This window comes from Crassostrea angulata, chromosome 8 (genome assembly GCF_025612915.1).
Source record: "Crassostrea angulata isolate pt1a10 chromosome 8, ASM2561291v2, whole genome shotgun sequence".
Classification (NCBI taxonomy): Eukaryota; Metazoa; Mollusca; class Bivalvia; order Ostreida; family Ostreidae; genus Magallana; species Magallana angulata.
In genome coordinates, this window is record NC_069118.1 from 17468348 (window position 1) to 17493538 (window position 25191).

A 25191-nucleotide genomic window follows, 5' to 3' on the forward strand; every position below is an offset into this window, starting at 1 on the left:
GAATTATATACTGGACTTTCTCTGTTGAACCAAATTATAAGCTGCCCACATGTTAGGTTTTGCCTAAATATATGATCTTGAGATGATCTCTTTGGTTTTGCGACAACATTTCTGCGAAAGTTAATTTGCATCTAGTCCTGACTAGGTGCAGATTTACTCAACTGTGCAGAATTTGCATATAAGCAAATCAGTTCATACAACAAAAACTGCACATGTAAGTAAATTTATATATGTGTAAACTATACTGAGGTATGCAAATCGTGTCGTATAAATGGTGTTTTAGTTTAGGATATTTCTTAGTCAGCTTTGGTTTCCAATTTTAAATTTGACTTAAGATGGCCCTTATATTTTCTTTAAATTTGTCTTCGGAACTTTATTTTTGCAGAAGTACAATGAATTTGATTGAAAAGAATATGACAGTTTGTCGGAGGTCATATTGCTTGTGACAAAAATTTGAAAAGATGATGTTACACGGTTATCTCAGAACGCTTTTAAAATTCCGTGGAATCCACAAGCGGATTTAGATTTTTATTCTCACATCACTGTATCAAATATATGAACGGATAAATAAGTGTTTCATTGATGTTTATTTTTCAGGTTTATAATTATTATTCTGTTATAAAATACACTACTGTAATACTACAAGTTTTCAAAACATGTTCCGTCTCCCTCCGGTTTTCCTCGTGTGGCTCCTTGAATATTTTATGAAACCATTATATTAATATGTACATGTGAATACTTCTGTTGCAGTAGCTATGTATGTATAAGCCGTTGTAGATTTAGTGAAGCTTGACCGTCAGGTGGGCAGTAATATACTCTAACGTACAGTAGAATTTCTATTCGCGGCAATTACTACTAATATTGATTACCACGTTAAGCTATAAATCAACTTTGGATCTTGTTAAGCAATTCATATTAATCTTTAAAAAAGTCTTGCTTATATATATTTTTATGAAAGTGCATTACAAGTTTTTGTTAAATGTACGAGTCGGATTACGGTATTATAGAGAGCAAAGTAAAAAGAAATGCCAGTAAGAGGAGAGCAATTTTACATGTAAACAATTGTTGAAAATAACAAATTAATTCAGCAAGATAAAATTTTGTTACTAATTGTAATTTTACGCCTTAAAATGAAAAAGCCACAAAAATGAGAAATAAAATTAATGAAAGTATATTCTTTTTTCGTCTCTAATAGTGCGTTGTCAGTTCATTTGATCTTTAATATGGCTATATATATAGTATGTATTGAACTTTTTATAAACAATTGTAATAAACGCGTATGTAAAATGTGATGAAATCAAAATAATATTTATCAAGGACCATGGCTTTACAGATCATCCTTTTCGGGCCCGTCATAATTTCTGGGCCCATGACTGATTTGTGTCGCGGCATCGCAGAATTCATACAGACGCTTTGTCATCTTATTTGACATGTAATTTTAATACCGTTGTACAGTTTATGCATTCTTTCACATTGTATTGACATTTGAAGAATGATTCATAAAAGATGCAAATATAAACATTTTCATTTACATCGCAGAATTTGCCATGCATCAGGCTAACAAGGATTCATAAGTTTTGTGTGTTTGTTTTCTTCAATGCTCGTTACATTCCATGTGCGGCGCCATCTCCCCTCCCACCTTTATTCCCCCATCCGACTCCGGGATGTGTGTGTGTGTGGGGGGGGGGGGTGTCAATGGAAGTACTAATTTTGACGAAGCGGTTCCAGGGCTATTTTCAGTCAATTTACAATATGAATTAATATTAATACACTTTATTTATCTATTTATTTTTTGGAGAGTTTGGGTCCGGATCCCCTGACACACAAACGCCATGCAATTGCCTTCAAAGCCGCATACCCCCCCCCCCCCCCCTAAAAAAAAAAAATTTTTTTTGATAAAGCAAACAGTACCTCAAAAAAATCACAATCATTAAAAAAGGGGTTTCGAATATTGAATAACTTGCATTAAGTATCTTAAATTGCTAAGAGTTACGGATCTACACGTGTTAAATAAAAATCATCTTCAATGAAAAACATGAAAAGCAGATTTGTGGAGTATTTTACTTTCTTACAGATCGTTTACGTGCATCATCATTTGCGGGCCCGTCATTGATTCAGGGCCCATTGTTTTTTAACGTGAACGTGTCATTGTGTGTTGCTTGCTGCCCAATCAAATTAACTCATTACTGTACATGTTTTGTATATTTATAACACCTGTTTTGTTTTTCAATTTTTTTTTCTTTATGGGGGAGGGGGGCTCACATAGTCATCTTTGCAAACTACATGATATCTCAATTGATAGAGAGAATCGATGTAAATCAGACGTACATGTAGGTTACCGATGATGACACACAACTTGTCTGTTTACAATACTTATCATATATAATTTTGTTATTATTATTATCATCATCATCATCATTATTATAATCATTATTATCATTATAATGTTGAAACACAATATACAACGAATAATGCGTATCTGCTTAGTATCGGGTTCACATGCACCAACACTATCCTTGAAATTGTCGGATTTCCCATTCCATACATGTAGTTTGGTATTAGTTCATCTTTTTAAAAAGCGAACAGTTGATATTCAAATACCAATTTCTACATGTTCGTAATGTCTTTAGTGATGTTGCCCGTATATAATATTCTCCAACTAAACGTTATACAATTGAAGACACATCAAAAGATAATAATGATTTCAAATAAATATAAATACACGTTCAGTGCAATTGAGATTGTGCGCACAAAACTATAACTTAGCATTTTTAGAAAAACTTATTACAGGCATTTTAATTCTTTATTATCAGACAATTCCAGACGTCTTCTCTATTGGTTGCTACACTATAAGCTTCTATATTGATGTTGAATAAAGATCTCCATTTAAAAAAATATTAATTAAAGCAACTTCACATGCCGTATCAGGCAAATTAGCTATCATTCTGTTTTCGCTTGACTTACAAATTTATAGGAGAAAGGCCTCCCTTCCTTTCATTTACATACACCATTGAAAATAATAAAAACAAAATAAAGTAAAGGGAAATACCTCAAATAGAGGGAGAGGAGGTGTCTGAATGGAATGGGTGATATTTGTTTGTAGTTATTGACCTCTACCAATGATTAAAAAGGGACGTATCATAAAACACGTCTTACATGTGTGGTGAGAGAAGGTGGGTGCGCGTGTGTGTTGGGTGGCAGGAGATAAATTTGTATCCTCTTTTCAGTATTTGAATAGCATGACCAAAGAGTATAGTATACTTAAACTATATATTGTACAGTGTTTCGTATATAACATAACATTAAGAATTCAATGGTATTATGCTAAGGCTTTCAAGGTTTTCCTCTTTTTTTCTTTGATTGTCAAAATTTCTTTCAATGTAAGTTTTGTGATTTCCTCCGCCGTAATATTTTAATTATTATATATTTGCCCTTCCTAAACTTTTCACTTTCCAGTTTGAAACTTTTGTTATTGAAATTAAGATAATTGTAGTTAAAGAACAATAAATCCTAATCAATATTTTCTTATTATAGATTAGATTTTGACATAGGGGTACCGGTGTGGTTACGCATTCAGTTATAATTATTTTTCCGTACAGCGGATTAAAAAAGATGATCTTGCATTCTGAATTTCTATAAAAGATTTTTATGACTTAAGAGTTGACTTTTAAGCTCATTATATTTTTACTTCATGTTATAATTTAAGTATTTTTTTTTAGCTCACCTGAGCTGAAAGCTAAAGTGAGCTTTTCTGATCACTTTTTGTCCGGCGTCCGTCTGTGTGCCCGTAAACTTTTTACATTTTCGACTTCTTCTCCAGAACCACTGGGCCGATTTCAACCAAAGTTGACACAAAACATCCTTAGGTAAAGGGGATTCGAGTTTGTTAACATGAAGGGCCACGCCCTCTTTCAAGGGGAGATGATTAAAAAATCATTGAAAATTTGTTGGTATTTTCAAAAATCTTCTTCTCAAAAAACAATTGGCAGAAAAGCTGGAACTGTGGAAGCATCTTTAGGTAGTGTAGATTCAAGTTTGTTCAAATCATGATCCCCGGGATAGGGTGGGGCCACAATGGGGTTGAATTTTTACATAGGAATATATAGAGTAAATCTTTAAAAATCTTCTTCTCTGAAACTGATCAGCCAGAAAAGCTGTAACTTGTGTGGAAGCATCCTCGGGTAGTGTAAATTCAAGTTTGTTCAAATCATGATCCCCAAGGGTATGGTGGGGCCACAATGGGGGGTTGAATTTTTACATATGAATATATAGAGTAAATCTTTAAAAATCTTTTTCCCTGAAACTGATCAGCCAGAAAAGCTGTAACTTGTGTGGGAGCATCCTCATGTAGTTTAGATTCAAGTTTGTTCAAATCATGATCTCCGGGGGTAGGGTGGGGCCACAATGGGGGGGGGGGGTGAATTTTTACATAGGAATATATAGAGAAAAATCTTTAAAAATCTTTTTCCCTGAAACTGATCAGTCAGAAAAGCTGTAACTTGTGTGGGAGCATCCTCATGTATTTTAGATTCAAGTTTGTTCAAATCATGATCTCTGGGGGTAGGGTGGGGCCACAATAGGGGGGTGTGTGAATTTTTACATAGGAATATATAGAGAAAAATCTTTAAAAATCTTTTTCTCAGAAACCGATCGGGCAGAAAAGCTGTAACTTTTGTGGAAGCGTCCTCAGGTATGGAAGATTCAAGTTTGTTCAAATCATGATACTGGGGGTAGGGTGGGGCCACAATGGGGGAGGGGTTCAAACTTTTACCTAGGAATAGATAGGGAACATCTTTAAAAATCATTTGCCTAGAAAAGTCAGTTCAGATAGTGTAGTTTAAAATTTGTCAAAATCATAATCTTCAGGACTAGGGTTGGGCCACATAGGGGGGGGGGTCCAATTTTACAAAGGAAAACATTTAAATTATCCATAAAAACTCAAGTGTTATTATATATGGTTTTACTTATATGCAAGCATTTTGAATTATTGTTGCTTCTTTAAAATTGTTTAGACTCTGGCCCCTGGACAATTCTTTGGCCTCACAAAGGGTTCAAAGTTTTATGTAGGTTTATAATCCATATATAAACAGTTGTTTAAGTCTGATCATTTTATCAAGAACTGCAATGCTCAATATGTAATATGACTGTAAAATCACCCTTTTACAAAAGGGATCAATGATAAACACAAGAATATGCAGGAGAATTTTTTTTACATACAGGATCTATTATACGATATTGTTAAGATATTTTGTATATGACTCCATAAAGCTGATTTTATTATGTCTATCATTGCTCAGTTGAGCGATGTGGCCCATTGGCCTCTTGTTTCAATATAGTACGTCGAACTATGCATCTGATTTAATTAGATTATCATTTTTTTTTCTCTGTTCAAATTTCTTATTAGTTTTATTTCTTATTCTTCCTTGAATTGGATAACGCAAATTCCTAAAACTAGCTTGTTAAGTTTCGACACAAAAGAGAGTGTTGTTAATTAGCGGGATTATTCCCTAACGTGGAAAGAACCTTTTAATATCCGTATCGCTTGAAGAGTCATATCTAAATATTTACACTTTCAACTGTCTTTGTCTGTGATAACATTACGAATCAATTTTAAAGATAAAAAGGTGGAACAAAATCCGTACATATTTTTATTAACTTATTGCGTCATTACCGATTTATACCTTTTTAATGATTTTTTTGCTTTTAACAACCTGTACCTTTGAAATTGGCATACCCGGTTATTTCATAAAAAGGGGGGGGGATCAACTTTCTACACTGATGCGTACATGGTTTTAAAATCCTTTGTTAAGAAGAAAATGTTTATACATGCAATTCAAGTTTATAACGGGGACTTCACTTAGTAAGTAATCTTGAAAAAAAAATTAAGCACGCATGCAAAATAATATTACATTGACACGCGTTAATTTTATCCTGACATTCTTAAATCATCTATATGAATTATCTTTTCTTCCGATTAAAAGAAATAAATATTATAAATTCCAACTGTTTCGGGATTCGAATCCCAATCAAAAAAGTTGGATACTGCTACATTCTATTCTTACTGCGTTACCACTCGACTAATCTAGACATGACTTACAGCGGGGGAATTGAACACTGCGTTTTTAGATTTCAAAGGTATTGTTTTTTTCCCCAAAAGTTCGATTTTTTAAAAATATGCCTCTATGAAACAAAATTCAGTTTTCAAAAAATTGTCTTTTTTCATTACAATGAGGATTCCCCCTATATAAAGCGTGAAATCTGCTACATTTGTCTGTGTAACCATTTTCAGTTTTATCTAATGTACTTATAAAAGTTAATACAAACTTTCTAGATAAAATTCTACACTGCTTTATATACAAAGTTGCAAGCAAAAATAGAATTACATCAAATTCTGTAACTTAAATTTTTCCATTTTATCTGCAACTCCTTTAAGGAAAATTAGCATAGGAATTGTAATTTGTCTCATCATTCAGAACAGTAATACATGTAATGACTTAGTTTACAAAAGTATGCAATTGTGTCTTCTTCGTAGAGACGAATTGCTCCTTTTTTTATATTTGCCGTAGAAATTAATGAATTTATACATGAATGCGTGGTATATCGTTTTTTCTTTCTTTTTATTTGTTTTTTTTTTTTTTAAATCATTTGTTGATCAATTTATTTCGTTTATATGGTCCGATGGCTCATATTGTCATGGTGTGTCCAAAATTAAGTTATTGTTAAAGACAAAAGAACAGATGTGCAATTTTGGAGGAAGTTTTGATCTGATAATTGTTTGCCAGTTATAGTATGGCCTTTATCAAATAAATTGTTTTGTGTATTTAACGCATACTCTGTCATCACTATGTGTAGCATTTTCAAGTAAGAGGGGGAACGTGGGGTATGTGACCTTGCTAACTTTTCATTTCATTCTACATTAATTACAGTTCCTTATAGTATATACAGATTACCATTTTAATACGTATCACATATATCTCATTTTAATTTGATAACGTACATATAAACATATTTTTTGTGTATCTTATTGGTTTAAGTTTTACCTTTCATTTTCTAAATAATTTTACGGCACTTTTTATTAATATGCCATTCCTTTCTCAGTCGGTGAAAGCACTACAAACTTAATCAGATTTTGATGTACATTTCAAATAAATCAATACTTTGCACGTGTTAGGAAATTGGTGAGTTCATCAGCATCATGTGATTAAAAGAATTGTTACATTAGGTAACCAAAAGTATCAAATGAATTCCTGATATTGCACAGAGCAGTAACTGCAATGATCTAATGAAAATGATTATAATTTGAAATATTACACTGAATGGTGAATATTAATCAAGTTATGTAAATGTTCGAAATAAGGAATCTTTCTTTGACATTTTTGATTTGGCTATGAACAACAGTCGGCACGTACCCAGCAGTGTTGATATCCCAATTAATATAAAAGAATGATGTCTTGAAACTTATATGTATCTGTGATGAAAGAAAGACAAAAAGGCGAACACTAACTAAATCATTTCCAAGGCTTAGTTTCATGAATACAATCATTACTTATCATTTTGTTTTTAACGGTTTGTGAAGTAAGAGTATAATACCTAATGTCGTTTTATGCAGAATATTTTAATTTTAATGATTGTAACCGAAAAAGAAACGAACCCCCAAAATCGGAACTGCTCCTTTTATACAGGGACATATTTACTCCCCTATTTTGAAAAATATAATTAAAATTGATATTTTAATGAAGTACATTTAACCTAAATTATAAAGCGTTTGCGATTGTTACTGAAGTATCACAAGGAGCATGCAGTGGTATTATTGCAAGCAAAGACAGGCGATTCTAAATGTAAATCATTATTGAAATCAACTTACTGAATGAAACACTCCATACAAATATATTACACATACATAATAATCGTAACTAATATCTTTGGCAAAATGAATCTCTGTATTAATTAATTATTATAACTTTTAAGGTAATAGAAATGGCTCTGTAAAGAGAATAGTAAAGAGAATAGTTCTGTAAAGAGTTGTATGTAAATCGATATTTCTTTCCGTCTCCAAGAATGATTGCACATTTTAATTAACTAACCTATAATGGTAATGCATTGTACAAATGAACCCTGATGCTCAGATCATGTTTATCGGGCCTGTCAACGATTAAGGGCCCGCGGTTTATGGTGCTGAATTCAGCAAATTCTTTTTATGGATCTGCCTGATCCGACATTTTACATGTAATTTTAAAAAGTCCATTTAATTGACCTTTCGTGTTTAGTTTAATGCAATATCCGCTGACATTTGATAATAAAATTACTGAATGTTTAAAGAAGGGCGTGTTTTTTACAGAGTGAAAGCCCGCCATTTAGCCCTTTTATAAATTATGCCGTAAAATTATATAACCTATGATTCACATGCACCGTCATCTGGCCCCGAGGTTATAAAACTTTCTTGAGTACGATCTCATACTCCAAATCGTACTCCGTGCTCCAAATCGTACTCGTACTCAAGGTATCGAGGTTATAAAACTTTTTCATACTCATACTCGTACTCCGTTACTCCGGCTGAGTACAAAACGGCGATTTTCTGAGTAAGCTATGGAGCTTTCTCAAAGTCGTACTCAAAGCATTTAATCTAAATAAAATGTAGTGCAAACATATTATATTGTTACATATTGTAATGTTGCTTTATTATACGCTATAATTTAATCATAATCAATGTATATAAATTAAAATAAATTAAAAATGGAAAGTTTTTACCATTTTATAAATGAAATATTTAGATATATTAGATGTGAATCTAAGAGTAAGGGAGAGTTGCAACCAAAATTATCAAAATAACTTTTAGATATTTCGCTCCATTAATCAATGTACATATGCTTTCTAAGAATTCTGTTTTTAGTCAAATACAGCCCATACTCTCCATCATATAAAATCAAGAAATTAATGTACATGTATTGCTATTAATTAATAATAATCAGATGCACTTGCGGGGTCCCTTCTTTGGTTTTAGTGAGAATGTAGGTTAGTTCTAAACATGACAAAGGATAAGGGATGCTTAAAAGTATAACACTTTCAATTACTCACTTATTAATCATTTATCATTTTATGTTACATGCCACAAACCTTGGAATGGGAAAAAAAATATAGAATAAGCGGTAAATCAGTGGGGGGACCCGGCGCCCCCCCCCTAATATTGTCAAAATAAAGTTAAATAATACTCCTTCTGGCAAAGAAAATGTACAACTTGCGAGTCTTAATTATTAATTTTTTTTTTTTGGAAAGTCGTGGGATTTTTCTACATTAGACTGGTTTCAATGGTGTAGTATGAAGAAAACCTGTGGGTTTAATGGTGTAACGTACATAGAAAACCCATTTTGATTACGCTTTCCGACCTTTAAGTAATTGGTTACTAGCTAGTGTTTTAAACGACTCTTCCATGTTTATTATAATACAAGCTGGCATGGTTACCTTTTTAAAACTTCATTACTTCGTCCCATTGAACTTGATTTTTTATACTGATTTATTTACAGCCATTCAAAAGAAAGAAAAGAAAAGAAAATGTTTCTTATATTTCTGCAAGGCAGAGGGTTTTGATGGGATTACTGCAGGTCTTAAATTTACAAAGCTTTAAAAATTGTAAATAATTCAATCTATATTTTATTACTTCAAGTATAACCACAAGAAAAGAAATCACAACAGTCTAAATTTGAAGACTTCATTTTTACCCTACAAAATCTCTAGAATGCAGGAACGTTTGTGGGCTTCACCCCCTGGGCCACTAACAGGGCTTTGCCCTGAACCCACTGGGGGCCTCAAGGCGGCACCCAGACCTCCTGCCTTATACTGCCCCCCCCCCCCCCCCTAACTACAAATCCTGGATCCACCCCTGGTACTATACAAAGTTAACAAAAAGCAATCTTACTTAGAAACATAGAAACTAATCAAGAAACAGCAGTAAGTAATTTAAACGCATGTTAAAGGGCATTAGATATAAACTTAAACAAAAAGATTGCAGGGTGTCCAAGTCGCATAGTGGATAATGCACTCGCTTCTCACCTCTGCGACCCGAGTTCGATCCCTGTGATCGGCAGAAGTTGTATGTGAAAGGGTATGGTGGTCACCCGCTTGGGCACGTAGGTTTTCTCCGGGCACTCCGGCTTCCTACCACATTTATGACCCCCTCGCGCTAAAATCCGCGCCAACGAAAGATATTGATATAAGTTGTAGAACTTGTTGTAAAATTTATAAAGTTGAGTTGTTTTTTTTAAAAAAGGATTGCAAATTTTCAATTTTTGTGTTGGCAATGTTTTTAAATTATGACGTAAATATTTGGGTTCCTATGTGACTTTACATATTAGCTGCAGAGATTTAGATGTGTTCTTTATCTAATATTGGCCGGAACTTTTATTTTAATTTTACTGCCGGGGGTATGGTTTCTATTTCGAACCATCTACCAGTATTTGATTTTTAGTTTCCAAATATCAAAGTCATTTTGACCACGGAACATCACCTAACTCATGATCTTTTTTATTTATTTCAAATTAAAACATCGAGAGCATAGACATAAGTCTAAGTATACGTAAAGTGAAATGCATTATTTAGTTTAATATTTGATTATAAACGCTCGAATATGAAGACGATTGGTTCCGGTGATCCCATAGTCGTAAGTCTTATATTAGTGTCTTTCCACAAACGATTATTCAAAAATAAAATTTGGTGTTATGACATCAAATTTTATTCTTAAATAAACATATATGGAAAGACATTAAGTATGATCTATGTATTGATTCTGTTTGAGTCGTCGTGTAATTTACAGTTAATTAGAATTAAGCTTGTCTATGTAAAAAAAAAAACCCCTGATAACACTTTAATTAATTATAACACGCATGCAAGATAGATGATAGAAATTATGAGAGAGAGAGAGAGAGAGAGAGAGAGAGAGAGAGAGAGAGAGAGATGGTTTCCAAAAACATTTGACATAATCACAATTTGTTGATAAGTTTTCCAATAACACTGGATTTATCGTCTTTGTTGCTCAAAAGTTAAAAAATTATAGATGCAGACACATCTCCATGGTTGCAGATGAAAAAGGGCATAGGTACATGTTACATTTTGTTGATAAATAATTTATTTGAATACATGTACAGTTTGCCTACATGACAGGACTATTTACATGAGTTACCGTGCTCTATCTTACTCCAGAGAAGTAAAATTTCCTTCACCGGTTTTTGGAGCATACTCCAAATAGTACTCAGCGGAGAACGTACTCCAAAACTTTTATAACCTCGGTTTTTAGAGTCGTACTCAGTGGAGCACAAACTCGGAGTACGGAGTACGAGTTTGAGTAGGAGTATGAAAAAAGTTTTATAACCTCGGGGCCTGGTTTGCCCGAGTAGTTGATTAAAATCAACTCCCAAAAATATATATAACATCGCGATCAAAAAAACAAAATAAATCACATGAAATAATAAATAGTTATTGTCTGTCTTTGAACACTCAGACTTTTTACCTACAAAAAAAAGAAAAGAATGACAGCTCTTGGTTTCCCGTTTTCGTTTTGTCAATCGTCATTCCGCAAATTAAATCCGTGCAGTATTTGAAAATTCAACCTGACCTGATCCGAAGAAAAGCATGGACATTTCTGTCATATTCAGCAGTCAGCATTGGAAATGATGAACTAAAGAAAGTGGTGAGTATATTCTATGAAATATTAAATCATGAACAACAAGAGTTGCTCAGCGGCATTTATGACCGAGAGCATCATATCATAATGGCGCAATGGCGTCACACTCGTACAGTCGTTTGACCAGTTCCGAATTTTGACCAGTTCCGAATAGTTCAGAAGTTAAATAGCAAATAATTAATGAAATAAAACATGGAGGAAAAAATCAATACCTTTAATATAAACACGTATTAATGCTTGTTTGAATTCTGCTGTAGTTTCATTTTTTGCGGTCATACATGTATTTGATATCGGTCTTAGATTATTCGACCTACTTTCGCTTTGTAATAAATCCAGGTCATTGCAACGCTAATATGCACATAAAATCGTCTGTCGGTGCCTTAAATTTTCACTTGTAACAAGATTTCTTTTTTTAAATGTAGGTTTAGTATGTATTCTAACATACCCAAAAGCAAACAGGATAAAAAATTAAATAAAAACGCAAGTAGAAGCAGAATTTTATTGAGCGTCATTTTATGAGTTCCGAATACCCAATTTGTTTCCCTCTGTTTTAGGATTTAATGAAGGGATTGATTAAAACAAATACTTCTGGAATTCATTAAATGTCTTTCTCCGTCTTAGATAAATCATATTCTACCACAATAATGATAAGTGGAGGTGCTGCGACTGTATTGCGACAAGATGTTAGAAACCAGGCTAAATTATTGTTACGGTGATTTTGTCTGTCATTTCAGTGCAAATCAAACTATATTGTTAAGAAAATACAAATAACTGAGATGGTTGCATTAAACCTGTTATTAAACAGGTTCAATCAATAGTTTTAGGGCCGAAACTTTTTTATCTGCATTCCATATGTATAGGAACAGTTATGTTATTCGGAACCCATCGGCTTATTCACAACTGGTAAAATGGCTTCCCACGTAATTTGTTAGAATAAAATTTTATTTTAAAAAAATTAAATGCAGTAATATTGCATTTATATCAGCAGGGATATGGTGTATATCGGCCAAAAAATCAGATCTAAAAATAACACCCAGGAACATTTACAGCACCTCCAAATCTGTACCCTATTCGGAACTGGTCAAACGACTGTATATAATATTGTTGCACACGAGTTCTCTATCGATCAGCCGTTCTATTTGTGGCTTTTGTGATTTTTTTTTAAATAAAGAGGTATATATATAATTGATAAAAATTCAGAGGTTTGTCGTTGTAATCTATTACGCGCTAGAAATTTTCCTAAAAGTATGGTAAACAACGGGCTCATCACGAACTTTCTCCGAGTATGTGACCACCTCTATAGTTCTGATTTTTGACCAGTTCCGAATAGTTCATAAATTACATAGCAATTAATTAATGAAAGTAAAGATGGAGAAAAATATTAATACCTTTAATATAAACACTTATTAATGTTTGTTTAAATTCTGCAGCAGTTTCATTTTTTGCGGTCATAAATACAGCCATTTTACAGTTCATTGCAACGCTAATATACATGTAGTAGGAAAGGAGGAATGAGCATATACATATTGAAAACATATGGCTGGACTGGGAATCAAACCCGGGACCCCTGCAACTCTAGTCAGGAGCTCTACCACTGAGCTATCCAGGCCGATATCCACGGTCCATATAGCCCCAACTACTACATTCCTCCCTTCTTAAATAGTCTTCGACCCCGAAGACACAACACAAGTTCAACTTGTCAGGACTTATTATATTTATATTGCCTGAACAAGGAAGGCCACGGCACCATCTGTAGTAGGAAAGGAGGAATGAGCATATACATATTGAAAACATATGGCTGGACCGGGATTCGAACCCGGGACCCCTGCAACTCTAGTCAGGAGCTCTACCACTGAGCTATCCAGGCCGATATCCACGGTCCATATAGCCCCAACTACTACATACACATAAAATCGTCTGTCAGTGCCTTTAGTTATCACTTGCAACATGAATTTTTTTATTAAAAGTAGGTTTGGTGTGTATTCTAACATACTAATCATGTTGATGCAGGTAAAAAAATTTAAAAAAAGAAAACAAGTAGATGCAAAATTTTATCGAGCTGTCATTTGACGAGTTCCGAATACCAAATTTGGTTTTCACTGTTTTAAGATAAAATGAAGAGGTGGATTGAATCAAATACTTCTGGAATTCATTAATAGTCTTTATAAGTTTTAAATAAATCATATTGTACCACAATAATGATAAAAGAAGGCGCTGTGACTGTATTCTGACAGGACGTTAGAAACTGGTCTAAAATATTAATTGTGATTTTGACATTTCCTTGCAAATCAAACTGTATATGTTAAGAAAATACCAATAAATGGACAGCAGTGTGTTTGTTTTCACTGTAAAGATACTATGAGAACTCTTAATAATTTGTAGTGAGTTTAGTTTTTGCAGTCCTGATGCAAAGTTTGTCACAACTAGCAGTTAATTGGTGAATAAATTATCAATATCGCTTAACTTTAAGAGTGGCAAGTACTGATTCGGCCAAATAAAACGTATTTTGAGATCTAATTTTTTTGTTGATGTACACCATATCCCTGCTCATATTATCAAAAATCTCACTTGAGAGTATACACTTCAGCTGATGTAGGATGTAGCGATGCATTGATTGATGACACTATTTGATGTAACAGTTAAACAGGTAGAATCACGGGTTACAGTTTTTAAAAGATGTATACCAGGGAATATTTACAGCACCGCCAAATCCATTACCCTATGCGGAACTGGTCAAACAACTTTATATAATACACTAGTATAATGTATCATATATAGTGTAGGGGTGGTCACATAATAAGAGGTTAAATGTCCCTGAGTGATAAGCCCAATTTGGCTTTCTTTTATATATATGATATCATATGTAATCATGTGCATTGTTTGAATTTTATTTAAACATTATTCCTTATTCATTTAAGTGTTGTGTTAATAAATGGTTATCCACTGTACCTTGCATTCACAGGTGTTTGGGGACAGGAACACAACCCCCCCCCCCCCCCCCCCCCCCCCCATATTCATTTTGTAATGAGGTTCCTGAGTTATTTTTTTCATAATTTATTTTTTATTTTAAAGCATATGTTGATGTATAATACACTATAAAAATTCACAATAAAATGAGAAATGAGTTATATATATTCTACCAGTGGTATTGTTATATATAGCTTATTTCATGTCAATTTGTGAATTTTTTTAGTGTGTATAGTGAAACTTTTTTTTTGTTTCCTCTAGTTTGATAAATGCAGAAGACACACCTGTTAGTGAGAGCATTGGACATGGCACATCCAGTAAGTATCTTTAATTAAATCTATTGACCTGTGAAAAATTCTGTAATCTATCAATCCACATGTCAAAAAATATTTTATGAAATTTTTTCCCATATTCAAAATTTTCACAAAGTAAGTAGGCTTATGTTAGCTTTTCTGATTAAAACTTGTCTGTCATCTGTAGTCGGCATTGTAGTCATGATAAACCTTTTCACTTAAAGACAAATCTTAAAAAATCCTCTTAGCCAAAACCAATTGATCAGAAAAGCTGAAGGTAGTGTAGATTAAAGTTTGTTCCAATCAAGATTCCCGGGGTTCAATTATACGATTGGTGCTGAAATTTTGGTTGGTCATTTATAGAAATGTCTTGCTAATAGGGCTAACACAGATCACCGAAATAACCAAAAACCACGGAACAATTTGTTTGGTTCCGTTTTTCGGGATTTCGGTTCGGTATGGTTTGTGTAATAGAATCCGTATTTTTATGAAAATTGGCATGAAATTTAAAGGTTTATTAGTGTGGACCTGTTGTTTGTAATAAACATTGACTTGCATACAACTGGCCATGTATACCGATGATTGTTCACTCATCCTAAAAAAAAATACCTGTGTATAAAGGATAAACACTAGTTCAATAAACAAAGATGGCGGCTTACGATTCGGACATCGAACATGTTTTCAATATTTGTTTATAGAAATGTTTAGGGTAAAAAAAAATTGGATTTATTAGTAGTGAGATTGAATGAAAAAAGTCAGAAGTCAGATCCATGCAAAATAATGTGGGAAAATCTGCGTGGATACAGAAAACAGAACACACAGTGTGCATTACCTGTAACTTGAAAATACACGAACATATCATCAGGCTTTACTTGTTTCAAATCACAAATATACTTTTTATGTTAACATATGATTTTTATCAAATCTCCTGTAACCATTTATCAAAAGAAGCATTGAACTATATCTTAAAACGAATGACTTGAATTGAAAAATCGGCCATAAAACTTATTTTTAAACTATCAAGAAAGGAACTTCATAATGAGATATTGAAAACGAAAGTTTACAATTATTTTTTTCTAATAATCCTTTGTAGTACATACGGCTTTAAAAATGTTCTTCAAGTTATTTGAGGTGAAATTATTCTTTAAAATAATATAGTTTTTATTTTAAAATTTTACTTAACATTATCAAATGTAATTTAAATTTCTAGTCAGGAAACTAGTTATTGTGTTTAAGTTTCTTATTAAAGAGTGAAGAAATAGAAAAAATGAACATTTGAAGTATAAACAATGAATTTTTATTTGAAAGTAGACCCGAACTGAAAAACCCGAAACCGAACCGAAAATTTTACAACCCGACCCAAAAAAATTTGGAACCGTGACAGCCCTACTTGCTAAACATTAAATACTTGTACAGAAAAATTAAAAGGATGATATGCAGTAATCCTTCTTAAACGATGAATTATTAGGGCCCAGCTCTGCGGGCGCCCTATAGTGATCAGTCTGTCTTTCCATCCTTCCCTCTGTCTGTCCATCTGAGATCTGTTGTTCGGAGCATATCTTCTCTCCCCTTGGCCTAATCTGGCTCATACTTCACCCACAGAGTGCCTTTGGGTTAAGGGTGTACAGTGACCTTGAACCATGTTTCCAGGTCTAAGGTTAAGGCCATAGCAGAATTTTATATAAAATCCTTATCCGGGGCATATCTTCTCTCCCCTTAGTCCAATATTGCTCATTCTTCACTCACAGATTGTCTATGGTCAAAGGGTGTGCAGTGACCTTGAATGAAGTTTGTAGGTTAAGGGTCAAGGTCATATTAGACCACGCGAAAATTCTTTGTTCAGAGCATATATACTTTTCACTTAGCCCTATTTGGCTCATACTTCACATAAACAGCGCTTTTGAGTAAAGAGTGTGTAGTGACCTTGAACCATTTTTCAAGGTCAGATGTGGTCATAACAGAATTATATGAAAAATCCTTGTCCAGACCATATCTTTACTCCCTTTTCTCAAGTCTGACTCATACTTCACCCACATGGTGCCTTTGATCAAAGGGTATGCAGTAACCTTGAATAATGTTTGTAGGTCAAGTGTCAAGGTCATATCGGATCACACAAAAATCCTTTTTTTAAGAGCATACATATTTTTTCCACTTAGCCCTATTTGGCTAATGCTTTACTTAAACAGAGCTTTTTGGTTAATGGCATGTAGTGACCTTGAACCAAGTCAATGTGAAGGTCATAGCAGATCTCTTTATAATCAGGGGTGTGCAATTACCATCGCCCGACGCCCGGGGCTACCGATTTTAGAGGTCGGGCTAGCAAAAACATTAACTGTGGTAGCCCGTCGGGCTAGTAAATCATAACCAGAGTTGGCAAAATATGCCGGTAAATTTGCAGTGTCCTAGTAGGAAAAGTGTATCGTCATTGTTATCACAGAGGCATGATATCTGCTCCTTTTAAGTCATGATAGCCTAAAAATTTCTTAAGCATTTTTTTCTCGTGCTACATTCTTCTGAGAAAAACACTCTGCTGTAAGTTTCACACTTTGAAGTTTTACCGACAGTGTTGACCTCACCAGTGGCTAGACGAGATAGTCACGCCTCACTGCACATGGCTTCCGTAGTTACCTGTGCAGCTGTTTCAAGTGACATCACTGTAAAATGATTCCTTTTTCTTTAATATGTATTCATTGGCTTTTTTAAATATAATTTTTTTTTTACAGAGAGAGAGAGAGAGAGAGAGAGAGAGAGAGATGCATTACAGAGATATTATAAATTTCTGCACTAACTATTCTCATGAACACATTTTAAAGTGACCTGCTTGGTGAATTAAAAATTTTTTCATATTTTGCCTATTATTATTTGTGCATTTTCCATTATTTTAAATTAAAATTTACCATTACTTAATTAATTGCATAGTTGTATTTTGTAAATGGAAATTAAACAGGATAAAATGCATGCACACATAGATAGTTGCAATGATTTTATAGAGTCTGTTCACATTCACAATGTTATGTTTGGGTTTTATTATATAAACGGTACCCAAACCAATTTTGTAACTAAAATGTGAGAGATCAATGAAGTTGAATATTTTTGAACTAGTCTACCACAGAAAACATGCAAGTAATAAAAATTTCGTATATTAATAATTATATACTAGTATCATACAGGGTTTTTTATAAAATGAAATGTCGACACGTCCGAAATAGTCTGGCTAGTAACTTTGAATCTTGGGCTAGTAACTTTGGTACTCCCACTAGCCCCTGGGCTAGTGGCCAAATTTTGTAATTGCACACCCCTGATAATCAGTTTTAGACCATAGATTATTTCCCATTTGCTTAATCTTTCTCAGATTAAACAAAAATGCCTATATGTAAGGGGTAATGAGATTGAATTAGAAGTTCTATGCAAGCTGGAAAATTTCTAAGTTATAGGTCAAGGTCAAAGCAAAATTCTTTGAAATTCTTTTCATCCTATTGTCCATTTTTTAGTGGGGCCCCTTTGAGATGGTCACCATCTCAATGTTGTCTAGTACTAAATCTACAACAATTTTGATAGTTTTTTTAGACACGAGTAAATAAAAATAATGGTTTTTAAACAATTTACATTTGCAGCCATAGTTCTCACACATTATTGTTATGGGGATAAATGCATTATTGCTGTTCTTAAGGTGGTATGGGACACCTGTCAATATTAATGTGGATAAAAGTTCATTTATATAATCAAAATACTTTCATCTGTTTAGAATTTTCAAATTTTACAAAATTTGACCAAAATTAAGTTTTTAATTAACTTGAAGGTAAAAGTTATAAAAACCCTAGCGGGATTTGAACTCATGACTTACAGATCCATAGGTAATGCTCTAACCCATTGCGCTAAGCTGTTAGATAACTGATTTGGGAAAGAAAAGTAAATTTAAAATTGAAATTGATTTTATTGCTCATTACGATAAGAAGTACATCCCAATATGGAAGTGTCCCATACCACCTTAAGAAAATATTACAGCGGATATTCATCTTAGTTTGTAGCCATTTGTTATTTTTTAATAAAGTTGAAAATAATAGGTGGGCCTTAGTACAATAGAATGATATGCCTGTTAATACATTGATTAGAATAGCATTTAACATATCAAGTGACAACATTTTTCATTGAGTTTATTCATCAAGTGAGTAAGGTTATAAAACTCTTCTTTCAGATCTGATGGTAAAATTGTTGACCACCCTGCTTCCTTAAACCTTTTCTGTCAATGCATTTTAGTTTTCTATTTCACAACAATTTCAATTTGGTACATTGCCCATGCTCAAAGCTATGTCACTTATCTTGGTTAAAAATTTTCCATATTGAATCAACATAACAATAAATTAAATGCGATACAAAATGTCTTGATATGAAACGTTAGGTATCAATTAATAGTAAATTTGTTATTTCAATTTATTTTTCAGATTCAGGAATTTGAACCCAGTGTTCTAAGACATGTGCATGATGATGAAGAGGGCAATAATTTTGCTAGTGAAATTGTATGCCACTTTATGGATGGAAGATACTTTATAAAGACCAAGTTTCATGCAGAGTTTCTTGAAAAATTAAAGGATGAAAGAGCAACAAAAAAAACCTGGATCTATCTAAACGGACTTGAGGGTTTAGGGAAATCATCATCATCAATTTACTATGTTTTGAAATGTCGGGAAAATGGCGACCTCTCAGTTCATTATGTTGACTTAAATAGAATTGAAGAAAGAGATGAAGATTTGGAATCCTTTGAAGCTTATTCTAAGAAATTTGGAAATAGAGACTGCGTAATAGTGGATCATCTTACCCTGTATAATGCCCATTATCTAGAAAAAGTTAAAATAATTGTCAAGCGGCAAGTTTCATATCCACAGTTCATTCTCATTGAAACAGGTTTCACTGCAAGTGCACATAAGGTTATGGAATTTGGAAGAGAATTTCAGCTTGATGAAGACACTTTTCTCAACATTTGGAAGGGATCCTTAGAATACATGTTATCGCAAAAAGACAAGGAGGACATGAATTATGAGCATAGATTAGGCCTTTTAGATAAAGGAAAGGAAGTTTATGATGAATTTTCAAAGGAGTACATAATGACACCTAGATTATTGAACAGTGTGTTAGAAGATATGTATACAAGAACAAATGAAACAGTTGAAGAGGCATTTGCCCAGTATACAAAAGAAAAACAACATAAAATCCTAAATTGTAAAAGTTCTGAAAACATTGAATATGCCAAGTTTCAGCTCCACACTGCTGTTCTTCTCCATTGTATTCCAAACAAACAAGAAATCATCATTAAAAGAGAATGGGCACAGGAATTAAAAATAGGAATCAACATTTTTGAAGTTGAGCATTACAAAATTCAAACACCAGGTCTTCTACAAAGTAATCTTGAATATGCAAGAATGGGTTTGGATGTTGGGGATATCTGTGTGAAAATTCGACATTTGATTCCTACCTTAGCAAACTGTTGGCGAGAAAGGTTTCCTTATGATTTAGAGGGGATGCTACAAATTGCAAAAAATGTTGGTTCTGATAAAATTTTGCCAATTATGTTTCAGAATGGTGGTGCAAGAAAAGAGTTTGAAAAATTGTTAGTTGATACTCAAAAAGAGATCCAATCTGTACTTTTGCCATTCTCCATTGGTGGTGAAACAATTTATCAGGTATCACAGTCAAAGCAAGAATTGTTACAAACACCATGTACTGTAGTGCCATCTGTTGAAAATTTCTTTGAACGAAATGCGAAAGAGTTATCTTCGTATTATCAAGATATACCAGAAAATTTCAAAGGTCATGAACGAAATGTAGCTTTATTTTCCCTGTTTATAAAACAACTTTCAAATAACTTTGATAAGTTTTTGGTGTATCCACTGATACCAAATTTCATGGGAGTAGACTACTTTGTTTTTTACAATGTCTCTGTTGATCGTTGTGAAGGTTGTACATCATCTAAAAGGATCAAAGTTCAGGAAAAAACATTGTACCTTGTTCAAGTGGCAACAGGTGCTATGCATCGAGGTGATACTATTGGTCAAGCTTTGAATGTAGTGAAACAAATTTTTGCAAACGAAAATGTTGTAGTTCATGCTGTTGTTATTGTTGCAAGTCAGAATAAAGAGTCCTTTACATTGACCAAGTGTGCATTTGAAAACATTTCTGTGATCAACTTACATGGAACAGAAAAACCATTACTACAAAATAACTGCCTCCTGTATCAATTTTACTTGGAACTTTTGAAGTCATCCTAAGCTTTTGATACATATTCATGAACAGGTTCATAAAAAATGGTTTGTAATCAACTCTTTGTTAAGGCATGCCATATTGTGAAAGTTATATCAGCTTCCTGTTAAATTACTTTATTTTTGTCAATAACGAACTTTCATCAGGTTTTAGCAACTGTTACAATGTACAATACACCTTATTACACTTTAATTTATTTGCATTTATATTTGTATTTTTAGCTTTGTTTTTGCAATGTGTCTTTAGTCTTTTGGTTCACTTGAGCTTACAGCTTGTGACCTTTTTATTCATATGTTGGCAGTAAACTATAGAGTATTTATATTTTTGATCTTTTTTCCCAGAACCATTGGGCTAAGTTAACTAAACCTGTAGTTATGTAAATTCAATTACGGTATATCATATACGAAATAATATACCGGTATGTGTTTAGATGCCTTTACAGTACGAGAGTAGATTTAAAACTTAGCACATATAAAAGAAAATTGGTATGTTACTCTTGCTTTGGGTCATATCATTAGTATATTTAGTTTTCAGTTAGGGCCTAACAAAAAAATATGTTTCTTTACGGTTACCCGACCTACCCTATATTTAATCGCCGACCCTAATTGTTTTTTTTTTTTCCATCGTTAGAAATCCGGAAGTCACACGTGGGTACGTTTAACTTTTATATTCATAATCGGTCAAGCGTTTGAAATCGAAATCGAAAGTAAAAAAAAAACATGGCGTCGATATCACATGTTCTCTGCAGTTCGAAGAATGCGCACACATTGCCGAATAACATGACATTTATCCAGGTGTTTGATCGATACCATGGGGGAAATGAAAAGGTTCCCGATTTTAAAGTACAAGGCAAACAACATGGAGGGGAAAATACATGTAGTTTTGACCACAGGAGTCGGCGATTTTATCAATTTCTTGAAAATAAATGAGAAACAGGCAAAATCCTACCAATGAGCTTCGTGAGCGTAGCGAGCGAAGCGACAGGAAGGCAACAAGTTTTCTAGATTTTCTTTATTTCGCTATCTAATTGATATTAAACACCAGACATCAACTCTGTGGTGTTATCTTACCAATTTCTTGCATTTATTTCCGTAAAATTAAATCCATTTTTTCACATCTCGATCATGGCCATGTTTGATGCTTGTGGTGAGCAATATCATGGTTTTTTTTTTTAAAAATAATGGTGTCTGTTTTGTATAAAAACTTAGCATATCGAGCCATTTTCAAGGAACATTCTGCATAAAATAGTATAGTCTGTTGCACTATTGATACTATTACTAGGTCAGGTGCGGATCAAAAATTAATCCTCAGGGGGGGGGGGGGGGGTCTCTACTAAGCATGTTATTTGTTGCAACAGCAGACAAAAACTATTTTTTGGTATTGTCACATTTATTTCTAGAGCACATTTTATCCACCAATTAATGGAGGTAAAGTTTAAATCAATAAACCTCTAGATTTTATATTTGATTACAAGTACCTAGATTCTGTAAAATAGGCTATAATTACGAGGCATGATTTTTTCTGCCAAACTGAAGGATCAAATAAAACCACGTGGTCTAAAATTTAAATGACAACAACATTCGCAGGGGTGCATACGGCAAACAAAAGTAAGCATGACACAATGGCAAAACAGTTTTGTATTATCAGTTTATGTGACATTTGTAAAGTTTTGTAAAAAAAAAAAAAATTATAATAAAATAAAAAAAAATTCCTACCTACCGACCCTAGTTTTTTTCAGCATGTAACAGTAAACAAACATATTTTTTTGTTTGGCCTAGTCAGGAGGGATTGTATTTATAAAGAATTGGCTTGGCTTGTAGGCTCCTCTTTTTTTTTCTTTTTCTTTTTTGCAAAGGGGGGGGGGCTATTTATTAGGAGCAGCACCACATGGTAAAAGCATAAAATATTGGTCTCTAATTAATCTAACTTCTGTAATAATCTTCCATCATACATTATGCTGCATGTTTTGAATGTAGGTACATTTTGGTTGAGAGATTTTTAGAGAATCTATTTTTTCCTCATAGAGATGATTATTTATTTATAATTTTTTTTTTTAATTTAAAACTTCATATCATTTTATCATCAATGTTTTGCATGTAAGATCAAAATGAGTACAAGAGGGTTAAATGTGTCAGGTGTGTTCATCGTGCACATGTATAAAATACTCTGATTCTCTAAAAAAAAAAAATCCAATTGATCTCCTCATATGCTTATGAAATAATGCATTTTTTAAAAATACTATTTCATGTTGCTAGGATACTCCACTTAGCAGTACTCTAGCTGTTTTTTATTTTCATGTTAAACTGTATATATATACTTTTGCTTGAATAAATCTGTCACTAGATGAAGCAAGTGTTTTTAATCTTATCATGGGGTAGCATTAGGCCACAGTAATTTATTTCTTTGTTTAATATTGCAGTGCTTTTTTGTAATTTTCAAAAAATCTCTAGGTTGCTTTTCGATTTTTCATTAATTAAGTTTTATTAATTTTGAGTTCACCTGAGTGGCCATCGTTAACTTTTAACACATTTAACTTTATAATAAAAATCCAAAATATTAGCATTTCAGTTAAGGAATGAATTCAATATTAATTTTATTTGATATAAAATGGTTTGGCACAATTGACGCCTCTTAAAACTGTGCCAAACCATTTTATATCGTTTCAAACTATCTTGTTCTTTAAGCCAATCAGAAAGAGTGTTACAATCTGAATTAAATTATATATATATCTTTGTATGTTAACTGTCAAAATCTGCAATAACACAGAGTGCTCAAAGGTTAAATTATGAGTTGTTAAAGTAGTACAACATAACGTGAAAATCAAATTACCGGTAATGTTCATATCTATTAGAATGACTATTCCATTCATTTGAGCTTATAACAGGAATTTTGAGGTATCAATAACAATTGCAGAGAAGGCAGAAATGTAAAAATATGTAGATAAAAAGCAGTTAAAACATTTTTGAAAGATAACAGTAATATAACTGTAACGATTTGTGCAAACAAATTTTCATTACTTGCATTACTCAATTTGTATGCACAAACCATTGCAGTTATGAGACTATTTCAAAGAATAATGATTTAATACTTAAATATACTCTCATTTTAATTAATACATTGTTTCAAATCTTGTGCAATAGAAGCAGCTTTTCGAAATATTTTTGTGGCCATGAAAATGGCCGTTTATGGTTCTTGTGCTTGCAATGTGTAACAGATCTTGACTGTGGCCTTCTGTTCTGATTGGATAACTCCAGCAAAAAGTCATCACATGATCACACTGGATCACATTTGTCTGTAGCTATAATTATTTCACTATACTCCAGCTACAATTACAATCAATACATGTATATAAAGAAATCTACAATAAAAAAAAATTCCAGTTTATAAACTTTCTGTTTGTCTCTTGCATGTACTGTATATGAATCCCAAATTCAACATTACAAAGAATTCCAAGATTGGAGTTGTTGTACATATAAAATAGGCCATCTTCTCCAATATGAATAAAAATACTCAAGAGGAATGTGCATATAGCATCTTTTTAGCTCACCGAGACGAAGTCGGTGGGAAGCTTATGCTATACCCCGGTGTCAGCGTCCTGCCCTGGTTAAAGTTTTTGTTGTAGGTCCTGTATCTAAGTTATTACTTGTCCTATCTTCACCAAACTTGCATGCATGATGCATCTGGACCTACTTATGGACTTGAAAGACTTGGATTCTGAATCTGGGCCATGAATTTCAGATGCTGGAGGAGGTTAAGGTTTTTGGAGCAGGTAAAAGTTTTTGGTGCAGGTGCCCTTTGATAACCATTTCTAAATTACTACTGGTCCTAATTTCACCAAACTTGCACGGATTATGCGTCTTATGATACTGATGCATTTGACAGGCTCAAATTTTATTTGAAAAAAGATTTAATTAATACTGGTTCTTTGGAAGAATGAAACTAATCATTATTTGATCATGTGAAGAAGTTTAAGATAAAATAAAAATTATGAATAAAGATTTA

The 25191-nt window shown here is 33.1% G+C and overlaps 1 protein-coding gene and 1 non-coding gene across 2 annotated transcripts; one reads left to right on the forward strand and one right to left on the reverse strand.

Moving 5' to 3' along the window:
- Window positions 1–11542: 11542 nt before the first annotated feature.
- Window positions 11543–23537, forward strand: LOC128158992 (uncharacterized). Its single transcript, XM_052822014.1, has 3 exons — window positions 11543–11680; window positions 14903–14958; window positions 19377–23537. Exons 2-3 carry the CDS (start codon window positions 14911–14913, stop codon window positions 21195–21197), a joined length of 1869 nt encoding a protein of 622 aa, XP_052677974.1. The 5' UTR covers window positions 11543–11680; window positions 14903–14910; the 3' UTR covers window positions 21198–23537.
- On the reverse strand, window positions 13470–13542 carry Trnas-aga (transfer RNA serine (anticodon AGA)). Its single transcript has one exon. It is a non-coding gene; the product is annotated as a tRNA-Ser (tRNA).
- Window positions 23538–25191: the final 1654 nt, after the last annotated feature.